The following is a 22574-nucleotide window of genomic DNA, read 5'->3' on the forward strand; positions in this document are numbered from 1 at the left end:
TTTTCAAATGTGCTCTACCGAAGGCCCTAATTACCATACGCTGACAAAGACCTGACAGAAGTGTAATAGTTAAAAGGTAATTTCACTACAAGTAGGAGTTTGGGTAGGGAAAAGGGTCAGTGACACCCCCTCCCCCACTACCACCACCACCACCGAACCTACCCATCCACCAGCCTGCCTCCACCTCTCTCTTTAACGATTTACTCACGCGTTTCGAGGACTTTTTGCATGATTGACTGACAAGGTCTTTTTCCGAAATAGCATCTTCAGTAATAAGAAATAATTGACTCCCCCTAATCAAAAAAGGGTTCATGGAATCCACAAACCCAACTGTAATCTTCTGTGGCATTTCCAGCAGAATTGACAGTCCTCATAGCTTCAGGCTCTATACCACTTTGATTTAATTGCTTTTTTTTATAAGATTAATAATATGCTTTATACGGAGTTATGTGTGTGTGCTCTGTGTGTGTGTGTGTGTGTGTGTGCCCATTTTCCTCTTCTACAGCTTTGTTTTTAATCAACAATATCACTTGAAAACCGGTGTGCCTTTTTTTTCTTGCGAGGTTTACGTTTAATTTGTTAAATACTGTAGTAATTTTTTATGTACTCAAAAGAGGAAGGAATGTTGTTGTTGTTGATCACATTATTATTATTATTATTATTATTATTATTATAGTCCTCTGATTTGATATTAAATCTGGTCCAACAGAGTATTTTGTGATATAATCTAAAATGAACTTTTTTTTCTTTATCCGGTCTATAAAATTGGCTAATTGAATTACTTTGTGTTTTCTTAAACTCTGCTTCAGTATTATTTTTTTTAGATTTTGGTCTCATGTCTTGATTACTTTGGGCATAAATATAATAATAATTTAAGTGAGCATGCCTTGCGAACTGCAAAGTTTTTTACATGATGGGGAAAATTAACTTGGAGCTACCCCCAGCCTGTCCAATTTGTAATATGGCCTCAACCCCTTCCCCTCTCTTTCTTTTCTGACTCATCTTTCCTCTCGTTAAAAAGCTGTTTTAAATCATGGCTAGTGGCAATGAGAAGTTAATTTCAGATTGTTATATATTACCATTAATTTCATTTGGCCTTCTGTAAATTTCCCTCCCTCACTCTCTTCTGCCTTTGAGTACAGCAAGTTCACAGAGCCTTTTCCTCTTTTCTTTTCTTTTTTTCTTCTTTTTCTGGCCCCTCTCTTTTGTCCTTGCCCTGCGGCACAGGAGACGAGCAAATATGAAGGAGCAGAAGATGATAACTGATGGGAGGAACACTTTCGTTGTCATTTTACCTCCCCTCCCCTTTCCTTTTTTTCCGGAACTTTTTCCCATGTGTTTTTCAAGTGGCCCGGGTAGTTTAAGCACACACTTCTACTAAGTAGGGTAGTATGCTTGTCCATATTAGGGTTTTTTTGCTGTCTACTTTTACTTCTCTTTCTTTTTTCCTTATTTAAAGTGAAGGTGTATGACTCTCCACCGAGATATTTGGTATATTTGGCCATGAGCAGACACAACCCTTTCAAAGAACGTACAGTAGCTGGACTTTTTGTCTTGATCTGTAAAACTATAAAACTGGATTTGTATGAAAACTAAAAAACTTGTAAAAAGAAAGCTTGAGCTGGGAAAAAAGAAGAAACAGGCTCTGTTCCCAAAAACAACAAGAATGGGGGAAAAAGGATTAAAATTTAGCTGTACTTCACCGTTCTCATAACAAATTTAGAAAAATTGGCTGGAAATTCCCACAATGAAAATTCCAACTCATAGCTTGTTGAAATTTTCTCACTACACCCCAATTTAGAAATGTTGGCTTCGATGCCAACTCTGGGCTCCGTTAGTACAAGAAATCAGTGTTTATCAACCCCTAAGGCTGTGTGTGTCTTAGAAATGGACAGCAGTACCCAATGGATATTTAACACATTAGCTTTGGCAGAGCAGAGAGTGGTGTGAAAACACACTGATTTCCTAAGTGGCAATCATATCAGCCTCACCATCACAGAGGCAGCAGAGAGCAAACATCTGTGTGTGTGTGTGTGTGTGTGTGTGTGTGTGTGTGTGTGTGTGTGTGTGTGGGTTCAGGAAGCCCTTGCTTTTCCTCAGTGTCAGTATCACCCTGAGTTATAACCCAGAGGTCTCACCCTCCTCCTCCATCCACCCTTGTTAGGCCCTCTCGTTCACTCCCTACCTCTATCAATCCCATTCTCCCTTGCCCTCTCCATCCTCGTCTCCAACTGAGAGTCACCCATCCAAATCTATGTTAAAACAGGGTCATCCCCCGGTGTACACTTAAAGACTGTCCCTTTAACCTGCTCCGAAATACTTAGGGCTATTATTATAGCTTATAAATCATTAAGAAAGTTTAATTATACAAAAATTTCATGGTAGAAATGTGCAAGCTGACACATGGGAAGGGGAATTTAATGGGCCAGCAAGTCCCAGCACCGTGAGGGAAAATATTGAGGTTAGGTTTCTATTTTACAGCATTGCCGGAGGGTTGGGAAACAGAGAGAAAGACAAGAAAGAAGCACTTTTAGAGTAAAAAAAAGGAGAGAAAAGACAACGAGGAGGCCTGTGTGCGCTTCGCAAAGTAACTTTCCCATTCCAAACTTTAGATTGAAGCTGTTAATATGGCCACTGATTTGGGAACAATAAAGTCACTATCCACGATACCTTGTGTCACTTATCATGAGAAAAATACAATTAAATTAAAAATGAATTTTTAACATGCCACAGTTTCACTTTGTAAATAAAAATTTGTCTAGATAGATTTACAATTTGAAGAATTTCTTTTAGTGTCACTAAGAAATTTAAAAAAATAAAAATTCCAAATTGTAATGTTACAAATATTTGTCCACTTCTTAACTGTCCGTGTGATTTCAGAGAACATTATGGGTGTACTATAAATGTATTATAAATACTACCACTGTCCAGATGTTAATAAGAAATTGTTAAATTTTGTTGTAGTAACTACACCTTGTTGCTGTCCATTTAAGCTGCTGCTTAATTTACCATGTGTTCACGATTTGTAAATAAGCTGTTAGTGAAACCCTGTTGGAATTCAAACATTTAAGTGCTTATGCAATTACATGTCGCTATCAGGAAGAGCGAGATTGATGTAGAAAATCTGTGACTATGTGAAGAGAGCTTCGCTAAGCTCCAAACAGCCTGGCCTCACCAGCCAGATGTGCAAATGCAAATTAGTCAGGAACCTCTCAGTTCACTTTGGATTTCCACAGGATGTTATCAGCCAGCGCAGGGCAAAGTGCCTCTGGACACAGTTGAAATAGATCATATCAAACCTGTCCCATATTACCAAAAAACCCCCAAAACAAACGGTGATAAGTCCAGGGGGCCAATGTGCCTAGAATCTCTGGCTTCCGGGCAAACAGAAAGTAGTTTAATGAATATACACATACAGTATTACATATAAAAACTCTCATTCAATCCTGTTAATTTGTATTAAACTAATAAACCTGTAATAAACCTGTAATAAACTAAATTAATCGGGTTTAGGGCTGTCTCTTTTCTCTGTCACACTATACTATTATTTACGATAAACTTTTTTCCGACACCATTCATCCCTTTCTTCTTGCCCTTTCTCTCTCCTCCTTCCTGTCTTCCGATCTTTCTCTTGTTTTCCATGTGGGCACAAGCGGGGCGCAACGCCCGCAGCCAGCAGGTTTCCTGGCATGCAGCTCCTCATCCTCTGCCTTTTGTTTCCACCAGTGAACAACCATTCTCCACCTCTGCTGTGTCAGTAAATATTTATTGGCCTTCCTTTTCCTCATCACCCCCACTGTTGTCGGTGCGTGTCTGTGCGCCTGTGAGTGCGTGTGGTTTGCATGTTTATACACACACAGAATCCTTCCCAGCGCATACACTGACATGCGCTACCTCCCTCTACCCAGTGTCCGGTGCCGTCACTCACACATCTCAGCAATGCCGCCCCGTCACCCCGTCCCTCCACCCACCATCCTCTGTTTCTCTCCATCGCTCCATCATGCTTTTGGCGGACAGTCGTGAGAGGAAACAGCGGAGGAAGTTATTGCAGTTTTCTCCTGCTCTGTCACTCTGCCTGCCACAACAGAAGTTTATGCACCTGAGAGAACCAGAGGGGGGGAAACCCTGCAAGTAAATGCATGTGACCTCAGCGAGCAAAACCTCTGCACACTCCCACCACACTAAAGGTTGCACATACACAAACATACTCCCTCTCGTTCCCTAGGGCCCAGTGGCCTCATGCTAGAGAGGCCTTCCTTCCTGCAGTTAAGACAAAGGAAACCGGGGACCGACAGGGGACCTGAGGCCGCTGCTTCAAAGCCACAGGAAGCGCCAGTGTTGTCTCTTCCTGTGGAGGGTGTTGGAGCGTGGAGGGTCAGCTGCCTGTGTTTTCACAGCCAGGGACGAACAAGGATGAGTGTGTTGTGTGTGTGTGTCACATCATTGGTAAGATATCTGAACACGCTGCACTCCAACTCCTGTCCGCCCTCTATGACCTCAGATCACTTCCTAGCTACACATTAGTATGTAGAAATAAAAGAGACAACACATGTACAGACACACATACACCATCATCATCATCATTCCTGTGGTCAGTCAAGTTCTGGTTAAAAGCCGAATCCAGATAAGCATAATCAACCTAACTGCTATTTATCTACATTGTCCTCATTAATTTTAGATGGAAATGATAGGAAATGGAGTCTCTGTGAAAGCAGCAGTCAGTTTGTTTTCCCTTGCCTAGTGCTTGCTACTGTCTTTGCAGAGTCCGCACATGCCTTCAATGTGTACATGTTTGCGTGTGTTTGTGTTTGTGCCCCTCTTCCAATGTTGTTGTATATGGATTTATGGGGGTGTATGTGTTAGTGTGTCTGAGCCATGTGTTTTCAAACCTTCCGGTGTGCACCCACATGCGTGTTTGTTTGTTTTTTCTGTGTTCGCCCTGGCTTCTCTGATGCTCTCCTCTTACTCTCTGGCAGGCACAGGACAGTTAATCAATCAAATATTTAAGCAGTGCTTCAGTGCTCAGTGGGTAGTCCTAGATTATCTGTGGCTGTTGGCAGTGCATGGCGCAGCCACATTATAAGCCTTGTCTCTGACTGGCATCATTGCGGGGTGCTTCCCTCTCTCTCTCTTGCTCTCACTCGCTTTCTCTCTTTCTCTCGCCCTTAGCCTCTACTCAGTCTTTGCTCACTCTCACTGACACTCTACATTTTGTCCTTTTTCATTCTCACCTATTTTCTGTCATTCTCTCTCTGTCCCTTGTTTTCCTTTCTCTTGTTTGCTGCACTCTATTCACACACTCTCTCTCTCTCTCTCTCTGTGTATAATTGTGGCTTTTCACATTGACTGTCTGACAGTGAGCAAGGCCCCTTAAAGAGCTCTCATCTTTCTGTCTTTGCCTGCTTCTCTCTTTTCTCTCACTCTGCATTCTTTCTAGGGATGAGTCTGCCTGTCTCCCCACAGGGAACTCCATTGTGGATTACCATTCAGTTTTCGACCAATTATCTAGTGGCTTTTGCTGCCTTTGACACATAATTATCAAAGGCCTAAATAATTGTCTTTATTATTGCCGGTGTTTAGATGTAGCGTCAGTGGAGCAGTCATGAGCAAGGGAGCGTCACGGGGAGAGGAGAGAAAATGAAGTATTTATCTCGACCAGAGATTAGCTTAGCATGCTGTTAAATGATGTCTCGTCGCTTATTTCAACTCCTAGTCCAGATAAATAAACATGATTAATATGCCCCCCCACCCCCCTCCCCTCCTTCATACACACACCCATCGCATATCATATTCTGTGTCAGTGGTGAAAATAAGATTATGCACAACAAAAAGTCTAGCAATTAGCTGGCTTTGTAGTAGGAAGCAGCTTAAAGCGCTAAACACTGTACTTTACTGAGGGCCGTGTGAGAGGTCAGGTACAAGACACATGGGTTATAGACAAGTCTGCGTGTGTGTATCTGCATCTGTTTGAGCGACTCCAAATGCGTGGGGGTTGGCTGTTTCATAGAGCTTGTGAAAAGCTGGATTTAGCAGAGTTGTGCCAACCGAGGGGGTCAGAATATGTGATATTTGTGGGTCTCTTTAGCAACCAGGCCCTCTGCAGAGAAATCAAAAAGAAATGGTTTACGAGGGGGGGGGAAAAAAGGGAGAAGTAAAAAGAGGGAGAAGGATTTCAAAGTTCATCCAGAGTTTGAATGTATGTGGGTTGAGGGTGAGCTCAAGTCTGCATCGTCATTTGTGACTCAGATTTGTTATCGTGGTTCAAAAGAATGTAAATGTGATGCTAGTTGGGGTCAAATCGAATCCATATCACAGTGAGGGAGTGTGTTCAAAAACTGCACGGCCATGAAAATGGGTAAAGAAATTGTGTTTACACTGTTTTTTTGTGGCGCTTTAAATCATGCTATTAACAAATCCCTGATAATTGCGCTGAATTAGACTTACAGTGCTGTTATGATGTAGGATATAGATAAACAGAGATGGGCAGTAACGCGTTACTTGTAACGCGTTACTGTAATCTGATTACTTTTTTCAAGTAACGAGTAAAGTAAGGGATTACTATTGCAAAATCGGTAATTAGATTACCGTTACTTTCCCGTAGGAACGCTGCGTTACTGCGTTACTAAAACCGTGATTTTTTTGCGAGAATGTCTCATGACAGTGACGTAAGCAAGTGCGACGTTGGTGACAGCAGCTGTGTGCAGATCAACAATGGATAATATATCGAGTGCGGGAGAGAGTATGAGCGTGCAGCGTTTAAAGTGTGGAAGTACTGACCTTACTTTGAGTTTGATTCCATAAAAAGTGACAAAAACATTAGCGTCCATCGTGCGTGGGAAGAAAACTTCTTTTTACAGCGAAAAAAACCCCTAAACTTCCGAGCAAGCACCGAGTACCTACGACGTGATGGGAAACTCACAGAGACACTCGCGCGGATTCTTCAACTGACCGCAGCACACCTGCACCAGGGTAACCCTCCGCCTACCCTGCTCCTGCTTTACAGGTGGAAATAGAGCAAAAGGACCGCTGAGTCTTTGACTTTATTTATTTTCTGCTGTGTTTTACTTGCATCTGTTTGAAAGAGTGAGTGAAAACACAAAAAATATTTTATTTTATGTGCTGGAATGTGTAGAAAATAGGTTTAAATGTTAAACTAATTTATTCAAGTCAGAGAATGTTGCATATAATTAAATGTTTTGCTTGATGCATAAAGTTAAAAGATTAAAACTGATAAAACAAGTTTTAAAAAGAGACTTTTCCATTTGATTACATTTTGTATGATGGATTATGTAGAAAAAGTAGAATTGGGCTGAAAGATCTATCACTTTATCACCTCTTCAGGTTGTAAATCGTGTTTTTAAAAAGTAACTAAGTAACTAAGTAACTAAGTAATTAATTACTTTTGAAAATAAGTAATCAGTAAAGTAACGGGATTACTTTTTTGGGGGAGTAATCAGTAATTAGTTACTGATTACTTTTTTCAAGTAACTTGACCAACACTGTAGATAAACCACATTAGGCAGGTGATAAACAATTCATCAAATTCTTCTTGGGTGCGTGGCGGCTGCCCTTTAAGTTCTGGCTTCCAGATCAAACTCCAGAGCATTGGTCCCATTTAAACATAATCTTCTACTTATGTTTTAGTAACCCAGAGAAAGCCCATTTGCTTCAGGGATGCTGTTCTGATGTTGACTCTTTGGTCCGATCTCTCTGTGAAGTGGGACGAGGGAAAAGAGAATTTTCCTCCTGGGGATTAATAAAGTATTTATAAATACTCTTTGTTGTGCACATCTGCCTGTATGTGTCTCCTTTGTCTAGCTTTATCTCCATAGTCCTTTCTGGGGGGTTTTCTCCCACTTTTGATATCCACTGAGCTTCTTATAGTCTTCCGCCTTTATACTCCTCTTACATTTTTTTACACACCAGCCCCACATGTCCAACATCCACCCACACCCATTTGAACTTTACTCTGCTTATCCAGCTGCTCTAGCATTAAAGGAAAGGCCAGCCGAGAGGCGGCAAATGTCTCAACATCTGTGTGTTGGTTTTAGTTCAACAAGTATTTCCACATGTTTCTTTTCCTATTTCCCTGTCCGATACTTGACTGATCACAACAGCTGGCTTGTTTCCTTGTAAAAGCTGCTGTCTGCAGTTACATAGTGAATTAGCACATTTAACATTGCGGGTATACGTGGCTAACACTAACTCACAGGCCATTGTGGTGTGGAATGATGAGTCTTACACTGATATCCACTGGAGAATATTTGGCTTCGTGCTTCTGCTTGTGAGTTAACAGCATTACTCTCTTAGAAGAAGATACAGACCTGCTTAGATTATGCTTTCAACATGCAGCTAACCACAGATGTCATTGTGGCTTGTAAAACATGGGACCCAGTGGGTGTCAAAATTACTGTGGTTAACGGCCACACGGCATAGAACACTCTCTCCTGGAGTCATTATTTGTCAACCTATTACCCCAAGTGTTACCACAGCCAAGTGCATGTGTGGAGGCATTGCGGCAATGAGAGCTGTCAGAATGAGTGATTGATATAGGCACTGGTGAGAGATGGAGTTCTTTGCTCCTTAATCTTCGGTTGAGGGAAGCAGACTTTGTTTGGTGAGATTTCCTAATTTGTTTGCACTCCTACTTTTAGCAAATTTACAACAAAGTGAATGTCTTTGAGTAGCAAATGATAGAGAAACTTAAACAAAAAAAAAGGCTAAGAAAAATGAAAGACTTTTTTTGTTGTTGATTTTCATATCATTAAAAATTAGGATGACAGGTAGGCTCTGCCTACCACAACGGAAATAAAAGCAACCGAATACTGTATATTCATTTTAAAAGGTAATTTTAGGATTCTAACAAGTTCTCTTTAACCCTTTGAGGTCTAAGTTGCCATTAGTTTGGTAGTTAGTTATCATTAGATGTCCTCAGCACTAATCCTCACTTTAACATTGGGCAGTCCCAATATGTCATTTTTGTTTTTATTAATGTTCTTTTTTCCATGGCAATTAAGGAACAAAGAAAAAAAATCAAATCTCACCCACATCAAAAACTATATACATATTTTTCAGCTATGGCATGCTTCTCATGTCCTCTCTTATTTCGTAAGTACTTTAGAAGTAAAGTAAATGACATGCTGAAGTACTTTAAACAAAGTTAGGCTTACAAAACAAAAGCCTATTTGACACACTGACAAATGTTTGGTTTTACTTACAGTTCTCCTACAGTTCCTACAGTTTTAATATACCAGCGATGTCAACTAAACCTTACCTATATAGAGTATGTTTAAGTTTTCCTTTCAAAAGAAATACATGTTGGAATCATTGTTTTACAGTAACAATAGTAGCAAGCAGAGACTCATTTGTCTGTCCACCTGGGCATTTGAAAAGATGCTGAGATTTCTGCCCAGGCTTGGGCAATGCTCTCGACTAGGTTGAAGTCACATGCTCAGTGTTTTCCATGGGCAGTCAATCCACTCTTGTTTTCTGGTCTAAACTGGTAGTCCTTTCACTCAGGAAAGGGCCCATTTGGCTAGCACCAGAAAACAAGGCCCTGACTGACACCTCCAATTTTAAAAGGTTGACTTTGCAGCTCCCATGGGCCCAGTTCTGCCAGAGGAAAGCTTTTCAGCCAAGCAAGGATGAGGAGGGATTACAGTGAGGAGTGTGTATCAGTGTGTATGTTTTCGTATGATTCTCTGTGAATGAACCTATATGTCTGGACAATGTCTGTCCTTTTAAACTCTAAAGTTGTGTACTTTTTTTTATTAAGTATGCTCAAGTGTGTACCTCACCTGTCAGGCTGCTTTATTCTTCTCTGATAGTGAAAATGTTCCTTTGGTAGCCTTATCAGGTAGATGATATGAGTCTTTTGTGCCTTAATAGATCCATTTATCTCTATATACTTTAATTTGGCTAGGTATGGGAGGATGTATTCAAATGCCTAATCTCATTTATTGCATAGCCAGCCAGAGCTGCTCTCTTTGATAGCTCCACCTTTAGACAAACATTCATCTCCTTGTCCCATTTTAAACCTCTATGCCCATTAAAAACATGGCTTCATACTTGTGGCTCAAGCCAGTTTTGGTTTAATACCTTTGGGCTTTTATAGGCAAATATTTATCCAGCACAAGTCCCAACTAATGCCTTATATTCTAAACTCTTCCCTCAGCCTTAACCTCACCACTTCTTGGCATGTAGCCATAAACACCTAGCAGTCCACGACACTTTCTAAATTTACTGCTTCCTCAGAGGTACTATGCCGATCCCTTAGTTCAGTCTCTTTCTCAGCTTCTCTAAATGTATAAAGTAAGTGATTGTTAACCTATTGTTGCAAGTCCTGTTCTCTATTCTGTCCTTTTTATCTTAAAGTTGAGTGAAGCGGCTCGTTCCCAAGGCTTGGCTGTAGTACTCCTTGGGGTAGCACCAGCGGTGTGGGAAGTCTATTGTAGTGCGGTAACAAGTCCTTTGTGTGACATTTTCCTTGGCATTGACATTCAGAGGGGAATAGGAAGACGGGCCTACGAACACCATATTCTCTGTGACATGTGAAGGGAAAGGGTATTAAGAATGGGGACCAAGGTATCTGAACGTGCGCAGGAAAGGACATTTGCACAGAACGTGACAAGGACACACTATGGTGGAGCAGTGCTCTTTCATATTTCACTTTACAACATTATGCTCTATACATGAGGTTGAATCAGTATCCTTGGGTTACAAAATTGTCCACTGGGCTATTGATGTCACCAAGAAATAAGCATTCAGTGCACTCTAAGAAGTAGGCAGTTGGGCCTAGTATTCATAAATATATATTTGGTTTGTCTAATAAAATGCATTTGTTTAGATGTATGATTTTCAAAATGCAGGTGTTTATTATTCAAAAGAGTTTATGACTCTTATAATATTCCTCTTTCTCGAGCAAATATTTCCTCCTCAGCACGAATGACGGTGTTATTAACATGCTGGATGTGTGACTAACACAAGCTTTATTTGTTTTTATTGCAGATGAATCAGAGGGAATTAGAGGTGAAAAACAAAGTATGTGCCGTGGCTCTGACTGATTCCGCTCACAACATCTGGCTACAGGAGACCACAAAGAGCACACAGGACTGGATGCAGGAGGTGAAATAACGGCACAAGCTCGAATACACAATCACGTTTTAAAAGCAGCGATATTATGTGCAGGGATCATGCCAATGATGACTCCCGTCATGATAATGTTCTGACCTGTGAGAATGCTAAGTACTGATTGCTCAGTTATTACTAATTACTAATCAGTAAAGATGGATTGAACTACAATAATTTTCAACACGGCGTTTATTTTGGTTGCAGCTATGCACCTTTAAGTTTCAGGATTGATTTGTGGTAGTTTTTGTACAGTACAGTAGTCCAGAACCACATTTTGCTGTGATAACAGTCACACAAAAAGCACACACAACCAGGCACATAAACACGCAAACCCAGTGTGGTGGGGCGTGGTCTGCGGTGCAGTGCGGACGCACCTGCACGGCATCCGCAATCATGCCCGCCGTGTTAAAACACAGGGACTCAGGGGTTGGTGGTTGTTGTGGTGGTGTGGAAAAATGGTAAATAAAGATGGCTCAAAACACGGGTCTGTGGTCTCGCCGTGCCTTAATTCCACCATGCCCAGACTCACAGGTGAAAAACAATTGCATCTAATCTATTGTAGATAGAAACAAAGATGCTCCAAAATTTACAGTAGTCCATCCATGATTTTTCATCTCATGTAAATTGTATACCGTACAGTTTGTCTGTATAACCCTACTGACCTACACAGGTATCCTTGAGTAACAGCAAACCTAAGATGCCATGGAGAACCATTGTTTGCATGTTGTCCTTTTTTCTTTAGGTCTTCACTTTTTCCCTGGGTGCATGTCAAGGAATAACTGAGACAGTTAACCCTCGCTGGTGCATGCGTATGAAGCTAGGCGGATGAAGTATCTGTAAGAATGCGTGCATTTGTTCATGTGTGTGGGATAGAATGCACGTGCACATGTGCATTTGTGTTAGCTTCATTTTAGCATTTGCCCTTTCTAGTGTGACCTCTGTGCCATATGCATCACCTGGGCTCACTCAGTATGCACATACAGATGAGATAACATCCAAGACCAAAGCTGCTGGAGAGCCAGAGATGCAAATGTCATACGCTCACACAACCATTCACACACAAACGCACACATCACATACCATACTTTCATTTGTATTACATCCTCTATCCATATCCCTTGCCTTTTGTTTTTGCTATCTCTGTCATCTCCAAATCTGTGTGTGTGTGTGTGTGTGTGTGTGTGTGTGTGTGTGTGTGTGTGGTTCACGTATTTATGTATGTTGGTTTGATTGGTGGGGATTCAAGGTTGCACTGCCTCCCCTTTCTTTCATGTTGTTTGGCATTTCCTATTTTTGATTCTTTTAAGGGACGTGTAGGACACCACATAATTGGCATGTTAAGTAATTTTTCTGTTTGGAATGATTAAACAGAACAATACACCTGAAAAACGACGAAAATATCCAACTGTAGTTTTTCGTTGATTTAGAGAGGAACCCACTTAATTAAAAGGGAACAGGCAGACTGATGCTTTGGTTTGCTCTTTAAAATGCAACAACTACAACAAAAATGTGGGAGAAACGTACATCTACAGATTTCACACACATTATTTCACCTGCCTCTGTTCCTTATAGTTTTAACTGTTAAACTTAGCAATAGAGATTTATTGCTAATTAATTCTACCACTGTACTCTACGTCTGTCATTCTAAGGAAGAATGTTGTATGTACAGTGACTTCATAAAAACGTTGGTTACAGTCTTTTTGAATGCTAACCATATAGCTTTGGGTTCTACTGTTGCACAGTTTTGCTAATAATTGGCTTAAAATGAAGATGTGTGTGTGTGTGTGTGTGTGTGTACATATATATATATATAAACACCCAGCACGCCCCTGCGGGCGGTTTATCCTTCAAGCTCGGGTCCTCTACCAGAGGCCTGGGAGCTTGAGGGTCCTGCGCAGTATCTTAGCTGTTCCCAGGACTGCGCTCTTCTGGACAGAGATCTCCGATGTTATTCCCGGGATCTGCTGGAGCCACTCGCCTAGCTTGGGAGTCACCGCACCTAGTGCTCCGATTACCTCTCGAGCTCTTCTCTGAGCCCTTGGTATTTCTCCAGCTTCTCGTGTTCCTTCTTCCTGATGTTGCTGTCATTCGGAACTGCTACATCGATCACTACGGCCGTCTTCTTCTGTTTGTCTACCACCACTATGTCCGGTTGGTTAGCCACCACCATTTTGTCCGTCTGTATCTGGAAGTCCCACAGGATCTTAGCTCGGTCATTCTCCATCACCCTTGGGGGCATCTCCCATTTTGACCCCGGGACTTCCAGATTATACTCGGCACAGATGTTCCTGTACACTATGCCGGCCACTTGGTTATGGCGTTCCATGTATGCCTTGCCGGCTAGCATCTTACACCCTGCTGTTATGTGCTGGATTGTCTCTGGGGCATCTTTACACAGCCTGCACCTGGGGTCTTGCCTGGTGTGATAGACCCCAGCCTCTATGGATCTTGTGCTTAGTGCTTGTTCCTGTGCTGCCATGATTAGTGCCTCTGTGCTGTCTTTCAGTCCAGCTTTGTCCAGCCACTGGTAGGATTTCTGGATATCAGCCACCTTCTCAATCTTCTGGTGGTACATACCATGCCGGGGCCTGTCCTTCCATGATGGTTCCTCGCCTTCCTCCACTTTCTTGGGTTTCTGCTGCCTGAGGTATTCACTGAGCACACTGTCAGTTGGGGCCATCTTCGTGATGTATTCATGGATGTTCGTTGTCTCATCCTGGACTGTGGTGCTGACACTCACCAGTCCCCGGCCCTCTTCCTTCCGCTTAGCGTACAGCCTCAGGGTGCTGGACTTGGGGTGAAACCCTCCATGCATGGTAAGGAGCTTTCTTGTCTTGATGTCAGTGGCTTCTATCTCCTCCTTTGGCCAGCCTATTACCCCAGCAGGGTACCTGATCATGGGCAGGGCGTAGGTGTTGATAGCCCAGATCTTGTTCTTACCGTTCAGCTGACTCTTCAGGACTTGCCTGACCCTTTGCAGGTACTTGGTGGTTGCAGCTTTCCTAGCGGCCTCTTCATGGTTCCCATTTGCCTGCGGGATCCCCAAGTACTTGTAACTGTATGTTCCGATGTTATTGCTGTATATCCTGGTGGTGTGGATCAGTGAATCGATGTCTCGTTCACTCTTGGCATACAGCTTGATGTCATCCATGTACAGGAGGTGGCTGACAACCGCTCCATTCCGTAGTCGGTATCCGTAGCCAGTCTTGTCAATTATCTCACTGAGGGGGTTCAGGCCTATGCAGAACAGCAGTGGGGACAGAGCATCTCCTTGGTAGATCCCGCACTTGATGGTGACTTGTGCTATGGGCTTGAGGTTGGCCTCCAGTGTTGTCCGCCACATCCCCATTGAGTTCCTGATGAAGGCTCTCAGGGTCCTGTTGATCTTATATAGTTCTAGGCATTCCAGGATCCAGGTGTGGGGCATTGAGTCATAGGCCTTCTTGTAATCAATCCAGGCAGTGCACAGGTTGGTCAGTCTGGAGAACAGCTGGTTTATTCTCTTGCCTTCTATCTCTCTGGTGTACCTCCTCAAGCGGCTGGCCAAGGCTGTGAGTCGTTGCTTGGCAGTTTCCAAGGCCTCAAGTATGGACAGCTTCCTGTACTTCTTAGGCACCTTCTTCATAAGAAAAGTTGATAAAATAAATAAAAAATTATGTATTGTTCGATACATATGCGTACCGAACCGAAAGCACTGTATCGAACGGTTCAATATCGATACGAGTATCGTTGCACCCCAATACATATATATATATATATATATATATATATATACATATATACATATAAAAACACCCAGCGCGCCCCTGCGGGCGGTTTATCCTTCAAGCTCGGGTCCTCTACCAGAGGCCTGGGAGCTTGAGGGTCCTGCGCAGTATCTTAGCTGTTCCCAGGACTGCGCTCTTCTGGACAGAGATCTCCGATGTTATTCCCGGGATCTGCTGGAGCCACTCGCCTAGCTTGGGAGTCACCGCACCTAGTGCTCCGATTACCACGGGGACCACCGTTACCTTCACCCTCCACATCCTCTCGAGCTCTTCTCTGAGCCCTTGGTATTTCTCCAGCTTCTCGTGTTCCTTCTTCCTGATATTGCTGTCATTCGGAACCGCTACATCGATCACTACGGCCGTCTTCTTCTGTTTGTCTACCACCACTATGTCCGGTTGGTTAGCCACCACCATTTTGTCCGTCTGTATCTGGAAGTCCCACAGGATCTTAGCTCGGTCATTCTCCACCACCCTTGGGGGCATCTCCCATTTTGACCTCGGGACTTCTAGGTTATACTCGGCACAGATGTTCCTGTACACTATGCCGGCCACTTGGTTATGGCGTTCCATGTATGCCTTGCCTGCTAGCATCTTGCACCCTGCTGTTATGTGCTGGATTGTCTCTGGGGCATCTTTACACAGCCTGCACCTGGGGTCTTGCCTGGTGTGATAGACCCCAGCCTCTATGGATCTTGTACTCAGAGCTTGTTCTTGTGCTGCCATGATTAGTGCCTCTGTGCTGTCTTTCAGTCCAGCTTTGTCCAGCCACTGGTAGGATTTCTGGATATCAGCCACCTCCTCTATCTGCCGGTGGTACATACCGTGCAGGGGCCTGTCCTTCCATGATGGTTCCTCGTCTCCCTCCTCTTTCTTGGGTTTCTGCTGCCTGAGGTATTCACTGAGCACTCGGTCAGTTGGGGCCATCTTCCCAATGTATTCTTGGATGTTCCTTGTCTCATCCTGGACTGTGGTGCTGACACTCACCAGTCCCCGGCCCCCTTCCTTCCGCTTAGCGTACAGCCTCAGGGTGCTGGACTTGGGGTGAAACCCTCCATGCATGGTAAGGAGCTTTCTTGTCTTTATGTCAGTGGCTTCTATCTCCTCCTTTGGCCAGCCTATTACCCCAGCAGGGTACCTGATCACGGGCAGGGCGTACGTGTTGATGGCCCGGATCTTGTTCTTACCATTCAGCTGACTCCTCAGGACTTGCCTGACCCTCTGCAGGTACTTGGTGGTTGCAGCCTTTCTAGCGGCCTCTTCATGGTTCCCATTTGCCTGCGGGATCCCCAGGTACTTGTAACTGTCCTCTATGTCTGCAATGTTGCCTTCTGGTAGTTCAATCCCCTCAGTTCTGACTACCTTCCCTCTCTTTGTTACCATCCGACTACACTTCTCCAGTCCGAACGACATTCCAATGTCATTGCTGTATAGCCTGGTAGTGTGGATCAGTGAATCGATGTCTCGTTCACTCTTGGCATACAGCTTGATGTCATCCATGTACAGGAGGTGGCTGACAACTGCTCCGTTCCGTAGTCGGTATCCGTAGCCAGTCTTGTTAATGATCTCACTGAGGGGGTTCAGGCCTATGCAGAACAGCAGTGGGGACAGAGCATCTCCTTGGTGTATATATATATATATATATATATATATATATATATATATATATATACATATACATAAGGACATTTTTATAAGTAACCCATCTGTTTCATTGCACACTAATGTATGAGCAGCTCATCATAGAAGGTTAGCTAGCACTGAACCTCACTAATGCCCTGTTTGGTGAATAAAGATGGATGCCAATACAAGTGGATGTATGTGAGTTTGGGACACCCCAGCCGTGTTCTTTTCTCCTCGGACAGTGGTAATTCTCTTCTTTTGAGGTTCAAGAGGTCAGTGGATGGTGAGATGGAGTGATGAAACGGGTGAAAGAGAGAAGATAGGATTTAGAGATCAGCGCCTGCTGAGCCAGGTTGTATAGACCAGATGGGTCAGACAAGGGGGAACTGACGTCACAGCAAGGAAACCAAATAGTGAGTGAAGGTGAGATTAAAAAAAAGATGGGGTAGGCCAGAGCAAAGATAGAAAGACTCATCTACTGACTGAGACAGAAAAAAATATACAAAGAAACAGAGTATGAGAAACATTCAATTATTTAAATCCTGTTGACTGCCACTGAGAAAGCACAGTGTAGAGCTGTGGAAAGAGAAAAAAACACAGGTACTGTGTGAATGGAGTGAATACAGATGCAGAAGGAGGATGAAGAGATATATGTGGAGGTAGATGAGTAGCATAGTGAGGAGAAGTGAGTGAGAGAGAGAAATCCAAATGATGGTGTACAGCTGGCAGCCTGTCACAATCTCCAAGGTGTCTCCTGTCACTGTGCTGGCCTGCTGTCACACTCTAGTGGCCTGCCCAGAGCACGCACACACACACAGACACACACGCATATGCACACACATTCAGAGTACACTATGGTCATGAATAAACCATCCTAATCCATAGAGATTATTCAAGAACTGGGGGAGGTGGGTTAGAAACAGACACAGAGAGAGTGAGCAAAAATTGATACTCAGGACTACTTTCTGAGAAGTTAGGTAGCAGACTGTCATGTGTGTTATGGTTTAGGAGACTTTGTGCACTTGGTACAGAGTTTCTGTCATGGGACTCAGTTTGGTGTGCTTTCAGAATGAGAGGTGGAGATGCAGTTTTGCAACCGAGGTGGTATAGATGGTTGCATATATAGAAGGTTAGTCTCCCTCCCATCTGACACTCGGTCAGGACCCTTTGGCTCCACATTTTAATCCACTGGGTACCCTTTTAAAGTCATTGTATCAAAATGCCAAGTACTGTAATAGAAACCTAAATCCCTAAACGTCTGAAGTAGTTATCATGAGACCTTAGCCAAGAGCTCTCTGCACTTCACTGACACTGAACTCATCATTGCAGCAACAAGTAATATGATGGAAGGCTGAATCAACTGATAAGTTTGTCTTTAAACATGAGAGTGTATCTGAATGCAAACCCGTATAGTTTCGTTGCCTAAAATTGACAAAACAGTGACCTTAATTAAACAGTAAGAATTATGCATAGGATATAAATACAGGTACAAGCTTCAGAATAAACTTCACTCTGAATGGTGCATGCATTATGAGGAAAAACAAGCTATTAACAAGTTTCTTTGGTAGCATGTCCTGTAAACATCTTCTGTTTTTTTTTTTTTTTTAACTCTGGTAAGCTGCTTTGCTATTGTAACCATCTCTGCTAATACACATTTTACAATTAAAATACCCCATCTTCAGTTTTCTTGACTAGAGACAGGCATCTTTTAGTCACAATAAAATGTAACCTTTAAATTGTGACATCAGATTAAACATCTTTCACAGTTTGAGCATTTTACCAATAAATATGTGGGTAGTTGCTCACAACAGTCTTGCACACCACTGGAAAGTCTGCATTGATGCAGCTCTGGTGTTGAAGGCCATTATAAAGCACTCCTCTTTAAGGCGAATTGGTTTGTGGTAGCTACTAATGTGGTTAACCTTGCATGCAAATGCTCAAACGGAGTGGAAGTGTGTATGGAGACAAAACATCTACCAATATGTACCAAGTTGGCATGCGTACACACTGAGAATCCAGTGATTATATACAGTACCAGTCAAAGATCTGGTATGTCCAAACATTTGACTGGTATTTGTTGCTAAATTTAGAATTTATTTGATAAACAGTTTAATTATCAATCCACATTATTACTAATAAAATAATAGAGTTTTATTTTTTTTATTCTGCATTTTGCACAGTAGGAAGTGGTCATAAGTAATAATAAACTTTATATAGCACATTTGCAAATCATCAAAAACTGTTTCACAGGAGAAACAGAAAAAGAAAGAATATCGTTCAGCACGACCAGTTTTGTGGTGGGTCAGTGATGATTTGGGGAGATATATCCTTGGAGGGACACACAGACCTCTACAGGCTAAGCTGACTGCCATCAGTAATAATAATAATAATGGATTGGATTTATATAGCGCTTTTCAAGGCACCCAAAGCGCTTTACAATGCCACTATTCATTCACTCTCACATTCACACACTGGTGGAGGCAAGCTACGGTTGTAGCCACAGCTGCCCTGGGGCAGACTGACAGAAGCGAGGCTGCCATATCGCACCATCACCAGTAGGGTAAAGTAGGGTAAAGTGTCTTCCCCACGACACAACGACCAGGACAGAGAGCCCGGGGATCGAACCGGCGACCTTCCGGTTACAGATACGCTTCCCAACCCCCTGAGCTATGGTCGCCCCATGGCTCCATGAACTCTTAAACCCTCTATCAGAAATCTGTAAGTTGATCATTTTTATCTCCATCAAACAATGTGGCATCCTTTCATTCCTAACACATTACTAAGTCCATATCAATCTAAATATTCCAACTGGTAGTTGGCAAAGTTAAACTTCAAAAGATTTTCCCAAAGACTGGGCAAATGTGTATGTTCATAACCAGCATAAATCCAAGCATGCAAAGAAAAGCACATGCACAGAGTAGCAGAGGTTTGGGACAGCCAAATCTGTTTACATGTTTGTTTCTCTGTCTGCTTTTAGTTCAATGGCATCATTGATCGGTGGACGAGCTGCTTGAAGTGATGATGCTATGTGTCAGAGGCAGCCGATGTGATGTGCCATCCTTTTGTCATGTCGCCCTTCTCTAATCCCAGCCAGCAGGCCTTGCCTTTATGTGACTGCTGTTATGCCTGCGGTCTCCCACAGTACTGGGGCTTTGTGCTGTGTGTGTGTGCATTTATGCAAGAGTTTGTGTGCACATGTGTGTTGTTGCCTTGACAAATCTATTCAAACCTCAGCCTCCCTGCCTCCATTGGTGGTGGAGGTGTAGGGGAGGGAGGAGGGCCCTTTGAAAGACTCCCCTCCTTCCCTTCTCTCTAGCTGCCTTCAGCCCACTGCTCCACAGCCCAGCTGACATCTTCCTCCAGACAGACAGAATGAATTAAAGGAGATACAATGAGACACTTGATGTAGCAGTCAAGGAGCCCCACTGCTTCTGTGCTACTCTGCACCACTCTGCCCTCGAGCCCGGGCTCAGAGGAGAGCACATCTAGGGCAAACCAAAGGATCTAAAAATACACAATATGCCACTGTTTACCAAGATGACTTGTCATCTTCCCCCGAACACCAAGCCCTCCAGCCACCCCCCCTTCATCCCCTCTCATCTCTTGGCTGATCTTTCTTCAACCTCTTTGGCTACTTTTATTCTCTATGCTTTCCAGTGGCTAGCATTTTTTTTGATTGACAGGGCTAAAAATAAATGAAAAAGCACCAGAAATTCAGGCATTCCTACCATTTAAGAGACACATTCAGTGATTGACTACTTTGGTTCATATGTAATCCATTCTTAAGAAAAACAAACTTTATTTCAATAACAGACTTTTCTGTAAATTTCCCAAATGAATATTTGCTACGGATTTATATGTTCCAGATGTTTCATCATGATTATCTCTTGTAATGAATTTCTATATTTCTCTATAAGCTTGCAGTAAATAAATCACAATGTACCCTCACTGCAGTATATGTCAAGCATATGATGAGAGATTTGCTTTGCCCTAGCTGCGCAGACTTTTTTCAACAAAAATAAACAGCAAAGAGGACCTCAGTTTGGATTAGATGTATTCAGTGTCTCTGCTTCGATGCAGTTTTAATATTCGTACAGAAACCAGAGAACTTGTAAAGACTATAGAACAGAATATATATCCACAAAAGTAATGTATGTGCGTTTGGGTGATTGTGTTACGTAATTTAAATTGAAAGCATTTGCAGGGTTTGTCTGTTCTGTGAGTCTTGCTTTAGGTCTTTGGGAGTCGGCGTCACAGAGGGCAAAAATGCAAAAGCATCTGTGCGTCGGTGTGTGTGTGTGTATATTTTGAAGGGTTCACAACTCTACACATCTTCGTGGGAGACCCCTTGAAATGCAGTCACTGACCCACACACACAACCGCACGCGCGCACACAAGCACGTACAATACCGTAATGGCTGTCAGGGGGCCAGGGTGAAAGTAAACAAGGGCAGATAAGCAGTGATTCAGAAGGACACCAGCTGCACATTCTAATCTCTTTACATTTTCTCTTTCTTCTATTGAACTTTTATCTTATCTTGGGGGACGTCTTCTCTAAGCATTCCTTCTCAGCCTCCCTCTGTCTCTTTCTCCCTTTTCCCTTGTTTTTGTACCTACCTTACAAGCCACAGCATACCAATCCACATTGCAGAGTCAAAAGGGAAAACAAACTTTGATGCGCTGTCATCCGCTGACCCGGAGAATGAAAACTTACAGCACTGAAAACTTAAGTTGCCTTATTCTGAAGCATTGATACTTTTGATTAATGGTACATGGGGCTTAAGACCTTATATGTCTAAAATAACCTGCAGTGGTAGGTAGAAAAAAAAGGGAGTGCCAGACAGATAGGAAGATGAAGACAGCATAAAGAAAAAAAAACGAATGAAGAGGTCTTCTCCTCTTTCTGACAGTAGAGTTGTCAACCACTGGGGTTGTGAGAGGAGTAGGGGTGTTTGCAGGGGGTTATGGGTCAGCAAGCTGGGCAGACACCCTCCCCCAGGGCACTCACTCATCCGCTGTGGTAGAAGGCCTCAGCTCTCCACCACAAACAAACGCCAAGCTGTCTGAGCAACATGTCACTGAGCTTTTAATTGCTTGTTCCTGTCTCTCCTTCTCTTCCCCCACCTTACTCATCTACACACACACAGAAACACACACACTTTCTTGCGTACTGTCTTTCTGTTTGTTTCCAACCGCTTTCGCTCCTTTTTCAGTGTTTGGTTAGATGCAGTTGAAACAAAATAAAAACACACACCCATTATTAACAAGATTAAAGACTTAAATTTTGTACCAAATACTTTCCTTTTATATCTTCATCTTTTACAATAGTTTTCTCTGTGTTTGTGGAAGTAATAGTGGAAGAAACTGCTTGCTACATATTCATTACTCTCCACATGTCATATTTAATTCTTTTGAATGTCAAAGAGTTTATTTGTTTTATTTTTCTCTTTCTAAAGCACTGTCGTAACTGGGTATCAAGTCCAGAGCCCTTGGACATACCACTGGAGCCTATGATGCCAGACTGCCCCAGAGTCTCTGCAGGTACCAAAACTGTCTGTCCAAAAATATAAACAGTATTTCTCAATGTCTGTGAATCACAGCATAATTGGGATCCCTTTCAGTTTTATTCGATTTTGCTCATTATAAGGCTGTTGAACATTGAAGTATTGGGAGGTTCCTGGTTAAAATTTGACACACGTTTGCGAGCAGGAAACTGGATTGTGCCAATGTTAGATAAGTCAAGCATATTTGTTTTTTTTAGTAACAGTTAAAAAAGAGGCATGGTTTCTCTGGGTGGTATAGTGAGGTGTACTGAGAAACTAGTGCATCGAGAGGGTTACAAACAACGATGCAATAATCTGTCCATTGATTTTAACCCTTGTATATGTTGAAAGTCAGTTAAATATCTAGAAACCATAACCACAGATTATTTAGCATGAAAATTGAAGGTGGTTTTTTCGTTCTATATCATTGGTTTAAATATAATGTGGAACTGTCACAGAGGATGTAATAGTGCAGCTTGGTATTTCTTTTAATAAAAAGCAATAAGGACTCATG

The 22574-nt window shown here is 42.6% G+C and overlaps 1 protein-coding gene across 1 annotated transcript in view; it reads left to right on the forward strand.

Moving 5' to 3' along the window:
• The window catches only part of arb2a (ARB2 cotranscriptional regulator A), a 172631-nt gene that overhangs the window by 90751 nt on the left and 59306 nt on the right, over positions 1-22574 (forward strand). Inside the window, exons 9-10 of the mRNA XM_085475145.1 lie at positions 11008-11124; positions 21974-22058. Of these exons, the coding sequence (XP_085331271.1) occupies positions 11008-11124; positions 21974-22058 (202 nt within the window). The remainder of the gene's footprint in view (positions 1-11007; positions 11125-21973; positions 22059-22574) is intronic.

This window comes from Copadichromis virginalis, linkage group LG12 (genome assembly GCF_057382275.1).
Source record: "Copadichromis virginalis isolate Kocher_CV1m ecotype Utaka linkage group LG12, C_Virginalis_male_GT1.1, whole genome shotgun sequence".
Taxonomy (NCBI): Eukaryota; Metazoa; Chordata; class Actinopteri; order Cichliformes; family Cichlidae; genus Copadichromis; species Copadichromis virginalis.